Raw genomic sequence first — 21805 nt, 5'->3', positions numbered from 1 at the left:
GCAAGTCAAAAACAGAGGAAAGAGTAATTTGAGTGATGAAGATAGTGATAGAAAGTATATGCAAACTATAGAAGAGATTCACTTATACATATGACAATGATGATTGCATATGATGTAACTGCACAGGGTAACTGCACCCATATTTGTAATATAGTACACACATGATGTGAAGGATTAAGAATATAAAAATATATGAATGTTGCACAAAGTAGCTGTGATGTGTTGTGAGTGGTGGACTCCAACCAGTGATTATTTTCATTGTGGGAATAAACATCACGTCCTCATAGTCTAATGTGACACACCATCAAAATGCTTGTTCTGTCGAAACTAAAGAACAAAATTCTAAATTATTACAAATAAATGAAGGTTATTAAAATAATTCAAAAGAAAAGCAGATAACCTTCACATTTGAGGTGCTTGAACTATTGAATGTTTTTGCATGAAAAATGACTTGAAATTGTAAAAATAGACACCCATTCATTTTCTGTCCATGGATCAGTCTTTTCAGTTTTCCTTACTATTGAGTAATTTATTACAGAAAATCATTTTACTTTTACTGTTTAATGGGGTAGGAGCAGACCTAACAGCAGGTCATAAACAAATGCCTCAGCAGCGCTCATTCATTAAAACAATTAGGTTTCACTGTGTCAAAGCTGTAAATCCAAAATACCTCTCTTTGTAGAAACCTGTCTGACGTGTCCTCCTCATGCTGGTAGGCAGAAATTAAGCTCATTATGTTGTTGCAACGATAAAGACATTCTTCAAGGCTACTTTTTAAACTCCAAAGTAAATGTTTTGAATGATGGAAAGAAATGCAATGAAAATTCATATAAAAAAAATGACCAGCATTTTACTGGTAACAAATAAATCCACCTATTAAATCAACAAATGAAATCGTGTTCAATATGAAATAAGTTCTGAGCGGTGTTTTTCTTATTGCTGCATTACATTCTGTTGAATAACATGGTAATAACAGACCAGCGCATTTATAAAAAGGGTTTTGTTATTGCGTGTAATCATGCTGGCTCTCCTTCGATATTGACAACACATCATGTCACATGAACACAAATGTTTCAAACTTACAAAACATAGTGCAACGTGTCACCAACGACATATGAAAATATAAAGCTGCACTAGAGATACTGGCCCAACTGACAAAGAAACCTGGCAAAAGTCTAAAACTCAACAGCCATCATCTACTATGTTTAAAACCCACTGTGTGAACGACATGGAGCAGGACATTTCTAACTTCAAATGTAAGAAACAACCCACAGATGTTCTCGGGGTGGTATGAAAAGTTTCAATGTTATTTTTTTCGAAATGGTATCGTCTTATTAGGAGGGCTCCACGGGGGAGGTGGACTGTCTCGGAGTATCGCTTGTATTCGCCTTTCTTCTCTTTGTCTCTTCTGTTCCAGATCTTTTCGTACCTGTTGGAAAAAGGGTAAAACAACAATGAGATGTTTTAACCCTTTCTAGATGCATTCAAGGATTCAAGGAACTTTATTGCATCCACTGTAAACACTGACAAATGTCCTTTTGGAAGAAATCACACCCTGGAGCAAGTGAGAGCATTCGTGTGTCAAAAGCGAACAAAAGAAAAACGACCTCTGATGATCACTGGTGCTCGAGTAATTCTACTTACCAGCCAGTTTTCATACATCTCCAAAGCCATTTTATCCCTCTCTTCTTTCATGTAGCATTCCTCCTCTGCTTTATTTTTGATTTCTTTACGCTCCTTCATGATTTGTTCTTGGAGAACATCTGTCTTCTTTTCACGCCTTTATCATTTCAACCAAAACAAAAAACAAAAAGTAACCACAGCTTTAGATAAGAGTCACTTCACTGTTGATGCTTTTGTGATAGAGATGCAGGTGAAGCATGGCTGAACGTCCAGCTTTGGCTGCCATCTAGTGGTTCATCACTTTCACACCCAAATAGATCCTACCATGATGGGACAATGCTGTTTGGTGCTGAATAAACAGCTGATCACAGCATGCAGCTGTTTGAAATTCACCACCTCTGTTTTGTAGAGGTTTGAATACTTGTAGTTCCCCTGAACAACGTTTGTTTACAACAATGTTTACAAGTCCAACAAACTGTAGACATTACAGCCAATGTTGGCCCTCTTTCGGCCTCTTTCTTCACTTCACAGGTCAGAGCACAGAGTGACGTAAAGTTTCAGCAGCCTTTAAATAATAAGAGAAATAAAGAAACAACTAACAAACTAAATAAACAAATAATGACAGAGTCAATGATTTACACTCACCAGTTAGAAAAAGCAGATTTGCTCTCTCTCCTTCTTTCTTCCTCCTTTTCTTGCTTTTGAAATTTCTGTGTATTTTCAGCCTCTCTTTGTCCTCTGTACTTTTTTTTGAGCATTTGATCATGCTCACATTTCCATTTTTCAAACACCTGCCATGTTTATAACATTACCGATTAATATCAAGTCCTCCCACAGAGCTGCTTATTATATCTTTTGAAATAACACATGAGAAATCATCAATATACCTGTTTAGCAGACTGCTGCTTTTCTTCTTTCTCTTCAATCACTCTTTGCTCTTTTCTGATAATATCTTGCTTTTCTTTGGCTTTTGCTTTGAAGCTCTCTAATTTCTTTTCTTTCCAAGCCTCGTATGATGCAACGGCCTCCTCCTTTTTAGCCTCCTGTTCCTGTTCAGTTTTTGAAAGGCAAGCAAGCGTGCAAATATGTTCAAATAACTTAGATGGTGTTTACAGAGTTTACAGAGTGTGATCTATTGAACAAAAAAGATTAGTCACCCTTTTCTTTTTTTCTTTCAGGATTTCCTCTTTCTTCTTTAGTTTCATGTTCTCTCTTGACTTTACCTTTTTCTTTTGAAGCCATTCCTGTTAGGAGTACATGGTAGTGGGCAGGAAGTTTAGTTGACTGAGAATGCACTGTAGATGTGCCAACATAAATACTACTACTACTACTAATGATAAAAATAATAGTAACAACAACAATAATAATAATAATAATAATAATCAGTTGTAGTAAAACCTATGACATTTAACTGCAGAGGGCTGGCAAGAGTGTTAACACTCGTTTTATTTTATTTTTTAGCAAAAGTAATGCTAATAAAATCAGAGAGTTTTTTTAAATGGAGCGTTTAACAAGGTGGCAAAAACCACACTCCACTTGCATTCCTCATGTTCTATACTATAGAACCTACACTATAGAATCTATAGTGTTTAGAAGAAACACACTTATCGCATATTGTCCTTCACCATAAAACACAGAAAACAGGAAAAACAAGATTTCTAACTGTAGCAATGTGACTCTTACAGGTGTTTTTCTCCATTCAAATTTTACACGACACTAGAAAAGGACAACACAGGCTCATTATCGCACTGACCTGATAAACGGCAGCTCTGAGCGAATCTGCCGCTTGTGGCTGAGACTCTTGTTGTGAAACTTTACGATCCAGAACTTTGAGAGTTCCCAAATACTTTGATTCCACTTTCATGGAGGGCAGGCTCTGAGATCTCTGAGTGGTCTTGGAGTGAGAACTTGATGTCCTAATTTAAATAAAATGATGGTCACTTAAGTTACTATCCTGCTCTGTCCATGAAGCAGTACAAATGTATTCTCGCTGCTTGTTTACCAACCTGGTATCAAATGATCTCTGATGGACATGAGAGAGTTGATATGATTGATCTCCTCTGTCTTGCTGAAAGAAAAAAATAACACATTTCCTAACTAAAAATAACCCAAATAAGAGGCAGAGCATTTCTAAAATGAGACTATCGTAGTCACACTTGAAAACAAATGACTTACATGAAATTGGTCTAATGATGTGTACTTTCCCTCCTGGTCTTTGCTGCCATCAGAGATAAAGCCATCTAAAGTGATAAATTAAACATCAAGAGGATTAATGAGTTAAAAATACAACAACAAAAAAATAAAGTAATGGTGCTGAATGTGACAGTTATCACCTCTGGAGCCAGAATCAACTGTGGACTTGGTTAAGAGCTGCGACCGTTGACTCTTACTTGAAGAGGATTTGCTGAGGCTCCACGACACTGCGTGATCTCCATCTGTCCACTGCCATGAAACAACATAACTGACAAGTGCAACTCAAAATACTGAATAATTGAGTAAGAGACATATGAGTGCACTGCAGCGCCTTACAGTGATGTTGCTGGATGCGTCAGTGGAGAGGGGAATGGATGCGGTGGAGGTCTGGGGCCTGCTGAGAGCCTGAGATTCAGCATCTTCAGCTACCTTCTCTTCAGCATCTTCTTCAGCATCTTCAGCTACCTTCTCTTCAGCATCTTCTTCAGCATCTTCAGCTACCTTCTCTTCAGCATCTTCTTCAGCATCTTCAGCTACCTTCTCGTCAGCATCTTCTTCAGCATCTTCAGCTACCTTCTCTTCAGCATCTTCTTCAGCATCTTCAGCTATCTTCTCCGTAGTGTGAAGGCTCAATCCAACAGTCCTTTGCCTCGGTTTGGGCCTGGGTGGCTCCCTCTCAGCAGCACTATCTGTATAAAAACATGTTGTGTAAGTATACACTTAAAATCTGTGCTAACATTTAGAGGTATTTCTAGTTATATTCTTTTAAAAGTAACATGTAATATGCCCTTTGCGACTTGTGCTTGAAACAGTGTAAAGAGACCTGCTGAGGACTCGTGTCCAAGGTCAGTTGCTGGTGGAGTCTGGGAGCTTTCTTCTAGACCAGAGTTGCTCCTCTCCTCGGGACCTGGAGTGTCTGTCACACTGCTGTCCGACAGTAAAGGCAAAGGCATGTCCAGCAGGGTATCATCTGATGTTTGGTATGACAGAGATTTGCTTGAGCTCTCTCTTGTGATTTGAGGATCTGCAGACTCGACATCGCTGTTTTTAAATTGTTGTGAGTCATTATAATCGCTGGAGTCAGGTGGCTCGGTTTCACGTGACCCCGATGCCGTTGTGTCTCCCAAAGGAGAGCTGATTCTTTGGGTTTTCAGAAAAGAAACTCTCTTCGTCCTGCTATGTTTGTCTTCATCATCTGAAATCTCAAAGTTGTTGATTTTGGATTTACTCTTCCTGACCTTTAATGCACCAGTCCTGTTTTTTCTTGATTTGAGGAGCTGATTTAAAAAATCTGTTAAATATAGAAAAACACAATTAAGTGACAATATAGAACCAACCATCAAACTGCATCTGTTAACATTTACAAAACAATCCAAACTCAACGTCTACCTACTAGCTCTTACTGGAGCTTTAAATGCATCTTAGCCTCCTTTCCTAAGTGGACGGTTGCTGACCAACTGAGCAGAACGCCATCCTCTGAGGACGACTGAGAGATGTGTTTGAAAACAACAGAAAAAGCTACCAAAGGTCCAACTTTCCCACTCAAATCGCATCTGTTAAAGTTGAAGGCGTTAAGGCAATAAACAAGCCTCATTAGACACAGATTATGGTGATACACACCACAATTACGATGTAAACAAAAATACAATCTCGTGTACAAGCCGATCTTTTCCTAAATGTTTTGACGCTCTGTCATCTTACCATCTTTATCTTCACCCAAGTCATCAGAGTACGAGTATTGGTCTGTTTTTGGTTTTCGTGCCCTGGCAGAAACAGCAGACTGAAGTTCATCCTGCAACGACATGATTTCATGTTGACACCACACTGTCGGTTTAACTAATCCACTCATTCCTCTTTTGGCAGGATGTTCACACTGCACACTATCAAGCTTTTTACCTGAAATGTTGTCCTTCTCGATGTTTTCGGGTTTTTCGTGTAAGCCAGTGTCCCGAAGTCCTGATTTGTCATTGTGAAAACTAAACTTCACTATAACTGTACAACGCTCAACAGTTCCCTGCGTTCATTTAAACATTAGCATGCCAGCTAGCGTTGGCTCACAGTTCACAGTGATAAGTAGCTAGCCACTGAGCTTCCTATGCTACCATTATAAATACATTACCGTTAAAGTTTGATTGCCACGGGATTATTGTCTGGCTCTCTCTCTATATATATAGATGCTGTTCATAAATGGCACACAGACACAGTTAGCTAGCTACAGCCGGCTAACGGGCTTGTTTATGGTAACCCTGGGAAACTGCGGCGCATGCGCAAAACAAATTACCTTCGAGGTGACTGATAGACTCTCCGGTAAGCAACATCCTGCTGATTTACTGCAGTGAAAAGGTCCAAAATAACTCAAAACACACGCACATCTTTCCATTATCACATTCTTAAAGATTCTTCTTCTTGCTGATTGTTATTGTACTGCTTTAATTCCATACTGATTTGCAATATCTGGACTAACTGTATATACATAGAATTGTACATGGAGCAGTTAATTGATCCTGCTGATATGCTGATATGAAGAAGTGATCAAGCAGTTCTTAAACATTCAATTACAAGCTACTGCAATTCAGAGTTTACTGAAGTAAATTCATGGAAGTGTCAGCACTAATCAGCAACATGCACTTAAAAGTATCAAAAGTAAAAGCTCTAATTAACTCTGATCATCGTTTGATTGTTAAATATTGCATTATTGGATTGCAACTACTGATGTATAGACATGTAAGCAGTATTTTAATGATGTGGCTACACAAGTGATGGTTCCACATGCAACAAAGCACATCTTTAACTATCTCTACCTGTTTCATGTGTTAAATCTTCCAAGGTAACTTTTAACAATCTACAATGTTTTCCTTAAAATGTAGTGGGGTTAAAGTACTAAGTTTTATTATTCTCAAGTGTTCAAGTTTACAAAAAACACTACCAGGAAGTAAGATTGAACTCTTTTTATTTTTTTGTTTTGTTATAGGAAAAGTGCATAGTTGAAGCCCTTTTTCTCTTAGCAACAGTGTATATCAAGGTCTCCTGTGGTGCCACATAGTCCACTTGTTCATCTCAACAATCTAGCACGACTTCTCCCTCAATTATACACAACTACTTCTGGTTTACTTAACTTTTGAATTCCTTGTGTCTCATCCCTGCCATCTCCCCAAACATGTCTAGAAAGATGTAGCGAAAGCAAATCAGAGAGGACATTTGTTGATATGGAAAGGAAGAGTAGCCAGCCACTGAAGACTGTTGGAATGCACTCAGATGTTACAGATCATATCCAGATTCAGATCCATTCAACTTCAAGGCTAATCTGTGCAATTTCTGATGGCACAGGTACGCTGGGACATGAACCAAGGCCTAGATAGACATAAAATAGCCATGCTTTCATGATGGTGTCATGACAAAGATACAGTCAGTGAGTAGAAAAAAGGGGACGCATTAAAATAAAATACCACTTATCTTGAGATTGCATTAAAGAAAGGTTGATTCTCTGAAAATTTGAGGCTGTAGTTTGTGGTGTTGTTGTACCGTACTTTAAATATCCACCCACATTTACATACATGGTTAAGGACCTATACAGCATTCACTAGGAGTTTCTATTTTTCTGTTCACTGATTGTATTACAGCCTTTTATCCACCTGACGAATCTTGTACAAAATTATTTTGATGTAAAGAGGGTGATGAGAAAACATGACGTACTGCGGATCATTCCCTTGTTCTCTTCCCACCACAAATTTAAAATAAAAATGTCCTGAAATATTGCTGTTCTTTCAGAAGTTGCTCTCTAAATGGGCATTGAGGCCAGAACTATGAATTCACATTGGCACCATTTGAAAATGCACCTTTTCCTGCACCCTTCCTTGTCACTGTCATTGGAAGTGCAGCCTTTGCATTGCTTCCATTAATCACAGACTATACAGGCCTTCACCTCTTCATGGCCGCCGTTTAGACAGCTGAACCAGTTAACACACACCTTCAAACAGGAATCACCATACCACAACAAAAGTGCTAATAAAATATGATTCAAGGCTACTAATAAGTCATTATACAATTACCATTTTCATTTTTTGACCACAAAACAATTACAGTACACAGAATCATCAATATCATAAAAAATTATTTTGCTTATTCTGAGTATACTCTTTTATAATGACCACACTTATTATGTCTTATCTGTATGCCTGCAATTCAATTCATTTGAAATCTGTGAGCTTTTTAAGAAACCTTAAACTCTAAACTGACTCTTTGAGATCTGTCACTGCAGTCTTAATCGCTAGTACTGCAGCAACCAAACCATCTGTTACATAAAGGGACAGGAATATGGGTAATATAACAGAGCAGACTATTTGCTAATGGGGCGAGCATGTAACTGAACTCAGGCCCGGATGTAAACACAGAAGATGGATTCACTGCATTAAAACCAATATGCCATGTTATTTTACACCCAATCCTAATTCAGAATTAAATGTAACCCTATAAATTCATTAAATGTAACCATTTTGCTGGTTTATATATGCTATGAAAACAGTATGTGATATGACATCATTACTGGCACTGTTTACAGTTGTAACTTAAAATGGAAACACTGGAATGTTTCAGAGTCTGAAGACGCTGCCGACACCCTTCATTACCCAGCAAGCACTCAAACTATTTCACTTTCCAAAAGGAAAATATCCGCTGCTCTGGTCCCCTCACCTCTCCCCCAGCCCATGTGACACTTTCCTTCATTTGGAGTTCATGTCTGACTTTCAGTCTGCACCAGATGTGGGATCAGTGACTGACTCAGACCTTCTGGTTAAAGACTTAGAGTCCAATGGATCTATTAATGTGCTGATACTATCAGCCAATATTAATCACTCAAAATAGATATACTGTATCAGAGTATATGTGAGCAGATATACAACATTTTCAGTACTTATTTCTCTTAAATTTAAGTTGTATGTTAATGGTGTTAACTGTTAAAGAAGTGTGTTTTTATTCATCATTGATAATTTTCCCAGTAGCATTATGAAAATGAAGTTTAACTGCCTCAATTCATATCTTTGTCAAAAATAACCAAAGAAAAAAATAGTTGACAAAATTGTTTATAGTGTTGTATGTGTAAAAAACAAAAACAAACAAACATGATCGACCTGTATATCATCAGATGTTTTGTACCTTTGAAATATCATATCTGTATTGGACTGATCAATTCAGTATCAATTGGACTGGGGTAACAGGAATCATTGACAGATCCATCCCTAAACACAATGGCATTAGAAAAGGGAAAAAGCAAAATATATTTGAATGGAGGTTGACAGGGATATGGCGCCGTTCTGGTCACAGTAACTAGCTAACTGTGCAGCTCCAGTCAGAGCAGGTGGGTGAGTGCTGGTTCTCTGCTCCACTGCTAATCAATAGGTGGTGCAGGAGGCTCTCTTCCATCGCTCTGCAAGCAAAGACAAGACAAGTAAGATGTTAAATCTTCATAATAGAAAAAAATGAGCAGTCATCACTCCTCCATATGTTGTGATCTTGTCCAGTCGTACAAACACTTCACACATTAGACATCCCACTCTGCCAAAGCTTGTTTGTTCAGGGTGAGCACTCTGTGCAGAGCAGGCAGACTGGCCCAGAGATCCTTTATGCTGAGGGGAAGCTCACGGTCACAGAATGGAGGGTGATCATCCTACAGCCAGCCACAGTGTGGTTCTCTCAGCTGGGTATCATAGGAGCCCACGAGCGTCTCTTATAGACTCACCAACCGGGTGGAAATATATTATGCTAAGTGGGACCTTGAGACATCTGCATATATAATAAGGTATTGGCTCAAATTTCTCAGAATCACCCAGATATAGAACACGAGATGCCAAATAACCATCTGCTGTGTTTCTCAACTTAATTATTTATTTTCTATCAATTTGAATTCTCTTTTTGTCATTCACACTCTGTGTTGTTTGCTGCTTGGCCATAAGTTTATCCATATAATGTGTATTTCACACACACACACACACACACACACACACACACACACACACACACACACACACACACACACACACACTCTCACTCTCACTCTCACTCACACACACTTCTGTATTTTATGTGTCCTGTTTCTCAGCTCTTACACTGCCTTCTGATCCATTTGATGATTTGACTTGTTCAAAAAGAAAAACAATAAAAAAAAAAAGTCTAATCGTGAAAAAAGAAGACAGTGAGCAGTCTTGATGATGCTATCTGGGAGCAGATCCTTAGACCAAAGCTGTGACAATAATAGATGAACTTTTCAGCGAATTATCATCTGGTTGTGAACATCCAGAGTCTGAGTCACTGTTAGCATGCAGCTCCAGTTCTCATCACAGAATAGACTTTTAGTTTCTGGTTTGACCCTAAAACTTTCAAACGTAGCAACTGCATATATGATTTCTGCATTTGCTTTGATTCTTGCTTGCTGGAACTTAACTAGCACAGAAAAAAAAACATTACTGAAACAGACCCGTCTAAAACAAAGTCCAAAATACACACTGCCATACAAAACTAGAGTTCACTAACCACAACAAAATCCAACAAAAGTATCAGCCTCTCTCTGGTCATGACAGCTGCCTTTTAAAACAATACAAGAAGAAGAAGAATACAAGAATTTTCTAAGTTTATCTTACACCTTTATTTTATCTTATTTTCTAAACTGAGGACTTTTTGGCATGTTGCAGTAAAGCGCATGTGTACATAAAATGAATGATGGCTCAATTTCCTGCTTCAGTTTCAGGGCCCGGTAGTGTGAATGCTGGTTCTCTGTCACGTCTTAGTGGGACACTTGAACAGAACAGCGCCATTGTTAATGCTGTTACTAACACCTGTGCTTTTCCCAACATGACGAGTCAAAACGTCTGCGGTGAAAAAGGGCTATAACGGAATAAAATGTGACGACACAACAGCAATAACAAACGGCAAAGAATAAACCACAGGTGTTTGTGATAGTGATCTTACAGTCAGCCCATAAAACTATATGATACATAAAATCCACTCAGACTCCAGCCTCTCATGAGATAATGAAAGATCCTGATCATATGCTTTTATGGGCTGAGTGTGTGGCCCCTAACACAAAGCAAGTGAAGCACATGCTACGCTTCTTTTTAAACTATAAAATTAGGCATATTTTATGTACATTTCTCATTACTTCATCTGTGAAAACACAGCAGTCACAACATCTTTACAAGGGGCCTAATAACTAGCATGCAGCAAAATTAAGTACCACCATAGCTGGTTACCATTTTTTAATCCAGGGTTATAGTTTTTTTTCATCAAATGGTGACTTTTATTACTTTTAATTTTTATTTATCTCAGGAAATCACCATACAAGATAAACAAAGGCAGAGCAGTACTGCACCTATATTTAAACTGTCACTGCTGTGTAGGTGGAGTGTGATGAATACTGACATTGTGGGGTCCAGTAGATTTGTCTGTGGGACGGGGACCCCGAAGACTGGATGGGCGCAACAGGAACAGGAGCAGAGCAAGCACCATCCATCCCATCAGAACCATGGGGAGGGTCAGGTCACCTCCTCCTCCTCCTCCGCCGACTGGCCCACTGGGACCTGGCACTGGAAACCAACACATCTTTGCACTTCGTGTATGTAATCTACACTAATGTTTCTGAACTAAGGACATGTTGTGCCATGCTGTCACATGATATGACACAAAAAAAAGGCCTAATGTGCCCATACTTACATTCCTGAGGGCAGTCTGTGTCTGTGCAGTAGGACTGAGATTGCCTGAGCTAAAAGACAAATTAAACAACATTGTAGATGTAATAGAGAGGAAGCGTAAGAAAGAAATATTAGTCATTCTTCCTCTTTATGGCTTTGATGACTGACTTATTTACTGTTCATCTGCCAACTAAAATTTTCTGTACAGTTCTTACTGGCAAATACTGTGCAAATTCTTTACTTATTTGGACAACACCCCTTCCTGCTGTAAGCAAATCACAAAGCCCCCCCAAGGGTGGCCTCAAGCTCTGAGCCAACTGTAGCTCGCCATGCAAGTTACACCTGTGCACAAAGAGCCAGTGAGGTCACCTGGAAACTGACACAACATAATTACAAGCTGTATTCTTTCTTTAACTCAGTTTCTCTCAATGACTTTGACATGATCCTCGACAACACACTCTCCATTAAGAGGAGTCAGAGAACATATTGGAAACCTGACAGGAGCCACTGCAACAGAGAGAAAAGTCTTAATGTGCGTGGCAGATCTGATAGGCTCTTAAAGACAAACACTGAGCAGGAACCAGGATATGTTGGCTCAGTGTCAGTCAGCAGCCTTTCATTTCCTCCTCTTGAGGCTTTCATTCACTTGCTAGCTGTCTCCAACGTTAATCTCCCCTCTCTCGACTTCAGCGGGACATATTCCTATTTCATGCTGCATACTTGGAATACTTTGACTGGTCTCTGCAACTCAACTCTGTCAATAACAAGTCTAAGACGGAATATTTCAAGTAACAGTGAAAACTACTCAGTCTGCGGACTTACCAGGTTGATGAGGCGCCTCATAGCGTACTCGTGTGTGCAGATGCACTCACAAGGGTCAAAGCCTCCCTCTGCCATTTTCTCACCAGACGGCGACCACCTTGGAATGGAACAAAAGTGTTGTATGTAGCTAGAACGCACATGAACCAGTGAGAGAAACCCAACGCTGCCTGTTATCAGTGCCGTGCTCTATTGTTGTTTCGCTGACACGGAGATTAGAGGGAGGAGACTGCTCAGTTAGGGCCGTCAGCACAGACACTGTGGCTTTCTTACAGTGCTTCATGTAGTCTAGGTTTTTCTTAGCAGCGTCACAACTGTCTCTTTATGTATGTTTGTGGTTATTTTTTCACCAGATACTGCTTGTGAAAAGTTTTTTGACATCATATGTTATCACTTTTTTTTTTTTTTTTGTTCTGTAGCATTGTAACTTCCATGTAACTACCTTGAAAATGAACAGTAAAGCTGGACTTTTTAAAATTCATGATGGTCTACATCTTTATTACTCTATTGTGGTCTTTATCAACAATGTACTGGATAGGTGATACGAGTTCATTCTGCTGTCGTCCATGCATGTTTCAAATGTAAAGTCTGCACCAGTTTACCTTTATAGTGGTAATTAAGAGTCCCATTATGAGCTAAGAGTTAGTCTATAAATGTAAGAATTTAGCTGACTGGTTGACATCCATCCATCACCATGGGAGATTAATGCCAGCTTGAGATAGAGTCAAAGCAAATCATATTAAGTTTGTCAACAAAAACGGCCTGAAATAATAATGGATCTGAAAAACCAGATACTGGATTTTTGATTGGCTGAAAATCTTTAACAATTTTACATTAAATAATACACAGACATTTATAATCAATACAGTCATTTGTAGTAAGAAATGTCAAGATTTTTGAGAATAGTGAGCTAGATATGTAAAGGGCAGTATATTTTCCAGTTGAAGAATGAACAACTTCACACTGTTACAGACTATAATGCGTTTTGCACAGTTATTACTTTCATTTCTTTTGACCTGTCCTTTGCTTTGGCACCTTTTGTTGTCATTTTGCTTCGTGTTGACTGACTTTACATTTACTGATTTACTGATTCACGAGGAACAAAATCCATCCCTACTGTGTACTGTGCAAATGGATGGTTAAGTTATATTTACTCACTACATAACAGTTGTTGTAATTTTTCGGCCAAGGTGTGTACCTTTATAGCAATATATCTGCAAGAAGAAAAGCTCGGCCGACATATCGACCTGGCCCATTTGGGTGTATCAAACATATATTAACTGACCTATGAGGCCACCAATTTCTTTAGTATCTTTCTTAAAACATAATTCGTACAATGAAATAACGATCACTCGGCTCGACAACGAAATGCTAAATAATAAACAGGTACAAAATACATGACTGCCACTGTATACTGCCGACATATATGGTCTTAAACTACATAGTTAGTTGCATTTTCAGTCAATTACAAATGCACGTTATGTCAGAAAATGTAATATACACGTTATATTTTCCAAGACTGGCTGCCACCATATTTCAACAGTGAGCCAACAAACGAGGCGGCTAGCTTACCTCGACCCTGCTGAAATCCAACCAAGGGCAGCTATCAACACTTCTCCACTTTTATATTCACACAACAATGCTCTCCAACTAATTTAGCTAACGTTAGGCTAGCTTCTTGCTAACCTAGCCAGACAACCGCAGCCTAACTCTCCGCGATGTCCTTTTTTTTTGGCCTGTTACGATTAAAAACAGATGGGACAGCAAGCAGCACCCAAACACGACTTACTTGAGCTTTACAGATGTCCAGTAGACGCTATATGTGTTAAAAGGGCCCGGGCCACAGTGTTTTTCCCCCACAGAGCCAGTCCGTCAGTCTGCAGACATGTCAACCTACCGTCTGTGTTTAGTTTGACACACGTGAGCCAACCAGCTCCTCTTCACGACTTTGGGCGTCTCCTATTGGTCCACAGGTTTGATTGGCGGGTGTTTGAGCCAATCACAGCGAGGAGCGACCACAGCGTCTGGATAGTAAACAAACAGTCCAGCTACTCAGAGTCACACACAGGCTTCCATCATCTGCACAGACGTGTAACCAAATATACAGCAGTGGAATAGTTATTAAGTACATTTAATACAAAAACTGTTCTTAAAAAACTGCAATATCTTAAAATTGTACTGCAATTTTATGCTACTTTCTACCCAAACATATGGCAGAGGGAAATATTGCACTTTTACTCCACTACAAATATCAGACAACTGTAGTTATTTTGCAGGTTAAGATTTTATATTTAAAACATGTGATACATTTATAAAATATGATGCACTGTTTGCCATCAGCATATAAAGTAGTTTATAGAAGCGTCACTAGCAGCAGATACAACTTAAGTAATGTTGATTATACAAAAATCCATCAAGAATAATAATAATGATCCAATTACATAATATATGATAATATAACACACAGGGCCCCTCTGTGTGTTATATTATCATATATTATGTAATTGGATCTGCTGGATCTGCTGGACCATGAATATTCTGACGTTGACTTCTCAAAGATTTTGAATGCAGGGCTTTAACTTAACAAATATGTTTTCTTTGAAAGATTGCTATTTTTACTTAAGTTAAACATCTGAATGCTTCTTTTACCATTGCACAAATACATAATAATGATTGTTTTCAAGGCTTATCACAAACTGTCGTCACACATTTTACCCATCAGCTGGCTGTAATGTCATCCATTTTACACTATGATTTTTTGTCAGATTTTTTTAACTGCCATATATAATAATTTACGTTTTTTCCAGTAATACTGTTCTTGTCTGAGAAATGTATTAATTTTATCTAATGGAATGAAAATCTTAAGTAAAAGTAGTAATACCACCCTATAAAAGTTAAGATTATTACTGATGAATTCAGCTTGTAATGTGCAAGTAGCATCTGGTCGAGGAGGAGATAATTCTGTTGTGTAACTGTATGATATTTTATGAATTTAATGTATGTTACATAAGTTAAAAAAAAAACTATAGCTGTCAGATGAGCGCAGTGCAGTAAAAAGTACATTTCCCAGAAAAAAGAAGCATCAAAATAGAAATACCCAAGTCAAACACAAGTTCCTCAAAATGTAGTTACTACAGTACAATCTGGGTTAACCCACATGCTTTTCTCTCAATGTAGGGAGGACCTGACAGCTTCTTTTCCTTACATTTATTTCACCACTTAATGAGCCATCTTATTAAGAGATGACAGCAACTTCTCTCAGATGTGAAAGCAGTTAAAATGTCAGATTATATTGGAGAAACTGAAGTGTGTGCATTGTCAGTTGTTGAAGTGTTAGTTTACATGTGAGCGGGCACAGTTGAAAAATAGTAGAACCTGGCAGATTGGCAAAAACATTTATTAAAACAATTATGCAAGACCCCAATAACACGCCACAGTCAGGTGTAAAATCCTGCAGGTGACTGAAGGTGCTAGTTAACAGTGCTGGAAATCAGATGTGTTCAGCACCATGATGAGAAATGTCCTGAAGGCGAGTTTCAAAAGGCCATGAACACATGCACCAGAGCTCATTAATGAAAGTTCTAGTTTCTACTCCATTTAGCTGCTGCACTATGTGTGTGCGTGTGTGTGTGTGTGTGTATGTATGTGTGTATATGAGTGTGTGTGTGTGTGTGTATGCGTGTGTATGTTCTGGACTGACTGAGGCTGTGTGCAGGCAGGCAGGCAGTCGACGGTGAGCTGCCTCTGAGGTGAGAAGAATCGGTGTGCGGTGAAAGTGAAAGGAGGACTTCATAACTGTGAAAAAGCACCTAGCGGAGCGGGCGGTCCCCCCCCACCCCTAAACACGGACAGACAGCACAGGGAAAGAGGCCCCGGGTCTTGCTTCAAGGCAGCAGCAGTTCAGCAGACACAGCCATGGCTAACATCGCGGTCCAAAGGATCAAGCGGGAGTTCAAAGAAGTTCTCAAAAGCGAAGAGGTGCGGTAACCTTACTGTGTGTGTTCGACTTTGATTCGGCTCCTTTCTTGCTACTGTTTAAACTCAGGTAAAATGTAAAGTGTCTGTAGCCTTTGTGGCAGAAATCACATTAGGTCCCAGTCCTGTGTTGCAGCAGGTCAGGCCTAAATAGGGGAACTTCAGCTAGCTGTAGCCTGGTATCAGCGTGTGACCGAACCTCTCCTGCTATGTCAGGTGGGTGTGTTCAGGAAACACCGGGGATTCAGCTTTGTCAACTGACAGGCCCTCTGCTTTTAACAACCAGCACCGCATAGCTTTGGATAATTACCCAACAAAAATCAACCTACTTTGTGAGGGCTGTAGGACACGCCTCATACAAGCTACTGTAGCTGTTTACTAACCCTAATTACTTACTGACAGTTTGAGTTAGCAGGCTTTAGCTAGCTAGCGCTAACGTTATTTTGACATCTCATCCACAGTTAGCATTAGCCTGTGTTGTTATGCTTCAACGTTCACCAACTCAACACATTTATTTCACCACTGGCGTCAACCCTGAAGGGTTTTGGTCGTTTAAAGTGTGTGTTTTGTTATCCTGCTACCTGACAAGTGTTGTCATTGTGGGTTTGTTGTTAACTTTTGCTAGCTTGGCTCTACTAGCGAGCTAGCTATGCTGCTAACGTATATTAAATGACATAGTGGTCGCTTTAACATATGGAAAACGACAGTTGTGGTGCCTTTTTGAACAGCCAACATGTCTGTAGCTCCACATTGTTGGTGAAAGTGTGTGGTTTCATAGTTGACAGACACATGTCAAGACATAGTCTGAGAGCTATGAGTCCATTAAACAACAAGGTTAATTCATCGTGTGCCTTCCTTTTGTCCTAAACCACAGACAAGTAAAAACCAGATAAAAGTAGATTTGGTGGATGAGAACTTCACAGAGCTGAGGGGGGAGATAGCAGGTCCTCCAGATACACCATACGAAGGTATTTACTCCCACCCGCATTTCAAACGACCTGACAAGATATTTGCTGCAATACTTTGTCATGATTTTCTAAAACATTTTGTTGCTTTTATTTCTTAAGGTGGCAGATATCAGCTTGAAATAAAAATCCCAGAAACCTATCCTTTTAACCCACCAAAGGTATGTGCTTCAGTACCTCCCATCTGCTGCTTGGTCCTCTCTCACTCGAGTGCATTTAAATACACACCATTATCCCGGTTAGCATCAATTTGGGCTGCAATCAACAATTATTTTCATTGTCAATTATTTTCTTGATTAGTCTATGACACGAAAATGACAGAAAATGGTTAAGAATGTCAATCAGTGATTCCCAAAGCCCAAGGTGACCTGTCTCATTTTGTCCACAATTCACAGATATTCAGTTTACTGTCATAGAGGAGTAAAGGAACCAGAAAATATTGACATTTGAGAAGCAAAAAACAGAGAATTTTGACCTTTTTTCTTTAAAAAATTACTAAATAAGATTAATTGATTATCATAATAGTTGTCGAGTAATTTAAAAGTCGACAACTAATCGATTAATTGTTGCAGCTCTGGCATCAGTATGAGTTAACTTTATATTCTGGTTTTTTAATCCAGTTTTGATGAACCTTACTATGCTTGCTGAAGTGCTCTTAATAGAAAGCTGGATATAGTAGCTTGTAAACATGTTATTCAGGTCACTGATCATTGTCTGCCATGTGCACAGGTGCACCCTCAACTTCAGTTATATAATATCTTGGGAGTAAAATAGAAAAATATATACCATGATGATGTCAATGCTAAAATGAAAGAGAGCGTCTGATATTGATAACAGAGGGTAAATTTGATTTTCGCACCGCTGGTCTAAATGGAGAGGGTAAATGCAGCAGAGTTCAGGCAGAAAATAAAGTGCGTTCACTGATGATGAGTGTTTTGCGCTTGGTGCGGAGAGTTGAGGAACCAAAAACACACATTTACACGGACTATCAGAAACCTGGAAACTATTAGACTGATACATACAACAAGCTGAATGATCATGTCTCATTTGAACATTTAATCTCAAATGTAGGGGTGACAAAACAGAAAGTCCCTCAGTAAATTTACATAACACTGTCAATAGAGAAAAATCTGTTCAGAAACGTGGAGGAATGTCTGTCTTTGGCTTATCTAGCTAATTAAATACCCGACAGATCAAGTATTTTGTCACAGTTTTACAAATTCATTATTACCCTGAAGCGGTTCTGCTCATTGATTTGAAACATTGCCCACAATGGCCTAAGCTTGAAGCAACAGCCACCACAGTATAAAGAGTATGACAAAATCAGTAGACAAATTTATATCATCTTACTATTAGTCAAACCCTTGCCAAATATGATTAAAACAGTGCATGTAAATGTGTCCATTGTAACCCAGTTTTCTCTATAATCATACCAGTTTTATCCAGATATCCTCTCACTCCTTTCCATCTTAGGTACGTTTCATCACTAAGATCTGGCACCCTAATATCAGTTCGGTGACAGGAGCAATATGTCTGGACATTTTAAAAGACCAGTGGTGAGTGAGACGTGTCCGAACCCTGTGACGTACTGAACTCATTGTTCCAGTGTGTTTCCCCCGTAACAAACACAAAGTAAAAACAGCCTCCACTTATCTGCTCCGTCTTTTAATCTGTCTCACTCAGGGCAGCTGCTATGACCCTGCGGACGGTGCTGTTGTCTCTACAGGCTCTCCTTGCAGCAGCAGAACCAGATGATCCACAGGACGCAGTAGTAGCAAACCAGGTGAGGAACATGTTTGTGCGTGTTTTGATGCGATAATACTTCCCTACATTCAGAACACTTTTAGTGAAAATGTCAAACATAGGAGCACAGCAAGGGAACTTTTTGTAGAATTAATACTTTGATAACAATGTTTGTTTTGTGTCATTTGTCATATTTGGCCAGTGTTCTATGTTTGATTGCTTTCCCTCTGCATCCTCAGTATAAGCAGAACCCAGAAATGTTCAAACAGACTGCAAGGCTGTGGTCTCACGTCTATGCAGGCGCTCCGGTCTCCAGTCCTGACTACACACGCAAAATAGACAAACTCTGTGCCATGGGCTTTGATAAGGTGAGAACCACTTTCTGTTTTTGCTGTGGCATAACGTTAATATATTTAACAAAGCATGGTGAGGGACAGGAGGGGCTGTTGCATGGTGAGGCTGAAACAGATTATTAATTGAGTAATTTTAGTAACAAAAATTCTCTGGTTCCAGCTTCTCAATTGTAAATATTGTGAGTTGTTCTTAGTCGTCTGTGATAATAACCTGAATATCTTTGGGTTTTGGACTGATGGTGGGATGAAACAATATATTAGAGAGATTAATCAATAATTAAAATAGTTGTAATTGTTAGGTGCTGTAATAAATGTCAAAGCATCTCTGATTAAAGGGTTCTATACATACATACATATCAGTTTTTTTTTTATTAACTTGATTTTGTAAATGCGGCACAGATTATGATACGTTTTTGTTCTTTTTCCCCTCACACACAGAATGCAGTAATAGCGGCCTTGTCTTCGAAATCCTGGGATGTGGAAACGGCGACAGAGCTGCTCCTCAGCAACTGAAACCCAGCCAGGTGTGAGGATCCCGAACTCTCTCCATCATAGCATCAGCTCCTCCCCGGCACCATTCCACCATTGCATTTTGTTAAACAGGCAGCACCCCATTCACCACAGCAGTCTGAGCCTTCTTTTTTTTTTTAACTAGTTTGTTCGCTACAAACTCAACACCGGTAGCACCGCAATCGCCAGTATGCACATCACCCTGTTGCCTGTTTGACCCCATGCGTCCATTCTGCCCTGTCTTTTCTGCCACTAACTCACCATGTGTATCCTCGTAATAAGCCACCAAAACATCTCATCTTTCATGCCCTTTAATCACATTGGCTCTGAAACCTTTTTTTTCACAAATTTTTGTTCCTTAATATTGCAAAGAATCAAATGACTGCCATAGCCCGATTGATTTTCCAGGGTAAAATGTAAAGGAAATCCTGCATACTGCCCTCACAGTACATCACCACATCAGTAACCAGTTGGACCTTATGTCAGATTATTCTCTTTTATGGACATTAAATACTTCAAAGGTCAAGCTGGACTAAATTGACTGGATAGTGTTCTGCAGGAGCAGTGTAATGGATTTTTCCTGAACAGTTTATCATAGATGCTTCAGTCATCTGCAGAGGTTTGGATGTACACGCTTTTTTTTTTTTTTTTTTTCTTTTCTGTCTGTAGAATTAGAAAAGATCACACAGACAACCTCAAACGTCTGCACACATGCACAGAAGGAAAAAAAGTTATCTGTAAATAGATGCGTGTAAATTTGAAAATACAACGGGGATATACTTTTTTTATTATATGACATTGTAAAACAAATTATTTTAAATATAAACTATGCCTAGTTTACAATTATATGGAGAGAGAGAGATCTTTTTATGCTTTTTGTGATCCACAAGAAATCACTCTGAATTTTTTTTTTCCCTTCTTAAGAGTGTTGTTTAGGGGTGGCACAGCCAAAATCCTGGCCCTAATGACACAGGAGGTGACAGCCAGCTCAGGCCCCTGAAGGTCATTACATGCCACCTCCTCTGCTACAACACAATCTCAAACCTTTTCTCGTGTCTTTTGTTGTCCTCGCATGTTCTATGCTGCCTTTATTTTATTTGGCCAAATGATGTGGTGATGGGGTGTTTGATTTAAAATCCCCTCAGACTTGTGGAGCTCGCAAGACTCTTTGTGATCCGTGGAAAGAGACGTCTGGAACCTCTGCTCGGCAAGCCACTTAAGCACACCCAGTTTGGCTTGATATCTGTAGGGAACCAAAGCCTTTTTGTGTTGATTTGACGGGTTTGTTGCTGGAAAATTCTCTCCTCTGCTCTGAACAGATTTGTCTGGCGCCAACAGGAGACAACACACCTCAAGGAGAAATGAGTGATTCTGAATGTCATTAAGAATTTGAGTTTGCAATGCTGTGGTTTTGTTTTGAACTCATTTCAGAGCAGTCTGTTTCAACCATAGGCACTGTTTTCAGCCACGGGTTAGGAATCTGCTCACCCTCTCAGTCCTGATGCTGATCATTAAGACGGGGAGCTTTATCACTCATCCAATCCTGCAGTACTCAATCAAAACTTTGGCCATATATAGAGGTTTATAGGTGATGTCCTATATTCCCAATCATGCTTTACTTCACAGCCAAATAAAATGCTTATTGAGGTCGTCTTTGACTGATGTCTGATGAGCAGTAAAAGAGGCTGGAACTCCTCTGTGACTCTGTGAAGCAGATAGCAGGTCTGCACAGTGTTTTCACACATTTTGATTTGAGGTACATGGACTTAGCATATAGAGAAGTGAGGTGGTGATGAATCCTCACACATGGCCTTTTTTTAAAAAATTATTTTAAATAAGCTTTTCGCTTGCCCCCCAAGCTCAGTCCCTACCAACACAATGGCATATGACAGTACTACACGGAGTTATTGTGCACCCTCTACACTGACAGCGAAGTGTCCAGCCA

At 39.3% G+C, this 21805-nt stretch overlaps 3 protein-coding genes across 3 annotated transcripts; 1 reads left to right on the top strand and 2 right to left on the bottom strand.

The window, feature by feature from the left end:
* Nucleotides 1–1152: 1152 nt before the first annotated feature.
* Nucleotides 1153–5784, bottom strand: map9 (microtubule-associated protein 9). Its single transcript, XM_070828401.1, has 14 exons — nt 5713–5784; nt 5518–5608; nt 4640–5107; nt 4423–4505; nt 4153–4245; nt 3957–4065; nt 3799–3863; nt 3630–3691; nt 3377–3539; nt 2781–2867; nt 2511–2672; nt 2269–2414; nt 1645–1780; nt 1153–1429 (listed from the first exon to the last, which is right to left on the bottom strand). The coding sequence occupies exons 1-14, from the start codon at nt 5782–5784 to the stop codon at nt 1307–1309; spliced, it is 1860 nt and encodes a 619-aa protein (XP_070684502.1). The 3' UTR covers nt 1153–1306.
* Nucleotides 5785–6749: 965 nt separating this feature from the next.
* On the bottom strand, nt 6750–14206 carry smim14 (small integral membrane protein 14). The gene is made up of 5 exons (XM_070828180.1): nt 14104–14206; nt 12318–12414; nt 11518–11566; nt 11227–11390; nt 6750–9238 (listed from the first exon to the last, which is right to left on the bottom strand). The coding sequence occupies exons 2-5, from the start codon at nt 12390–12392 to the stop codon at nt 9200–9202; spliced, it is 327 nt and encodes a 108-aa protein (XP_070684281.1). The 5' UTR covers nt 12393–12414; nt 14104–14206; the 3' UTR covers nt 6750–9199.
* Nucleotides 14207–16040: 1834 nt separating this feature from the next.
* Nucleotides 16041–21511, top strand: ube2kb (ubiquitin-conjugating enzyme E2Kb (UBC1 homolog, yeast)). Its single transcript, XM_070828092.1, has 7 exons — nt 16041–16292; nt 17164–17257; nt 17357–17415; nt 18728–18810; nt 18938–19037; nt 19237–19365; nt 19789–21511. Exons 1-7 carry the CDS (start codon nt 16230–16232, stop codon nt 19861–19863), a joined length of 603 nt encoding a protein of 200 aa, XP_070684193.1. The 5' UTR covers nt 16041–16229; the 3' UTR covers nt 19864–21511.
* The last annotated feature ends 294 nt before the right edge of the window (nt 21512–21805 follow it).

Source organism: Pempheris klunzingeri, chromosome 3 (assembly GCF_042242105.1).
Source record: "Pempheris klunzingeri isolate RE-2024b chromosome 3, fPemKlu1.hap1, whole genome shotgun sequence".
In the NCBI taxonomy this organism is placed as follows: Eukaryota; Metazoa; Chordata; class Actinopteri; order Acropomatiformes; family Pempheridae; genus Pempheris; species Pempheris klunzingeri.
This window is presented reverse-complemented; position numbering and strand designations above follow the sequence as displayed.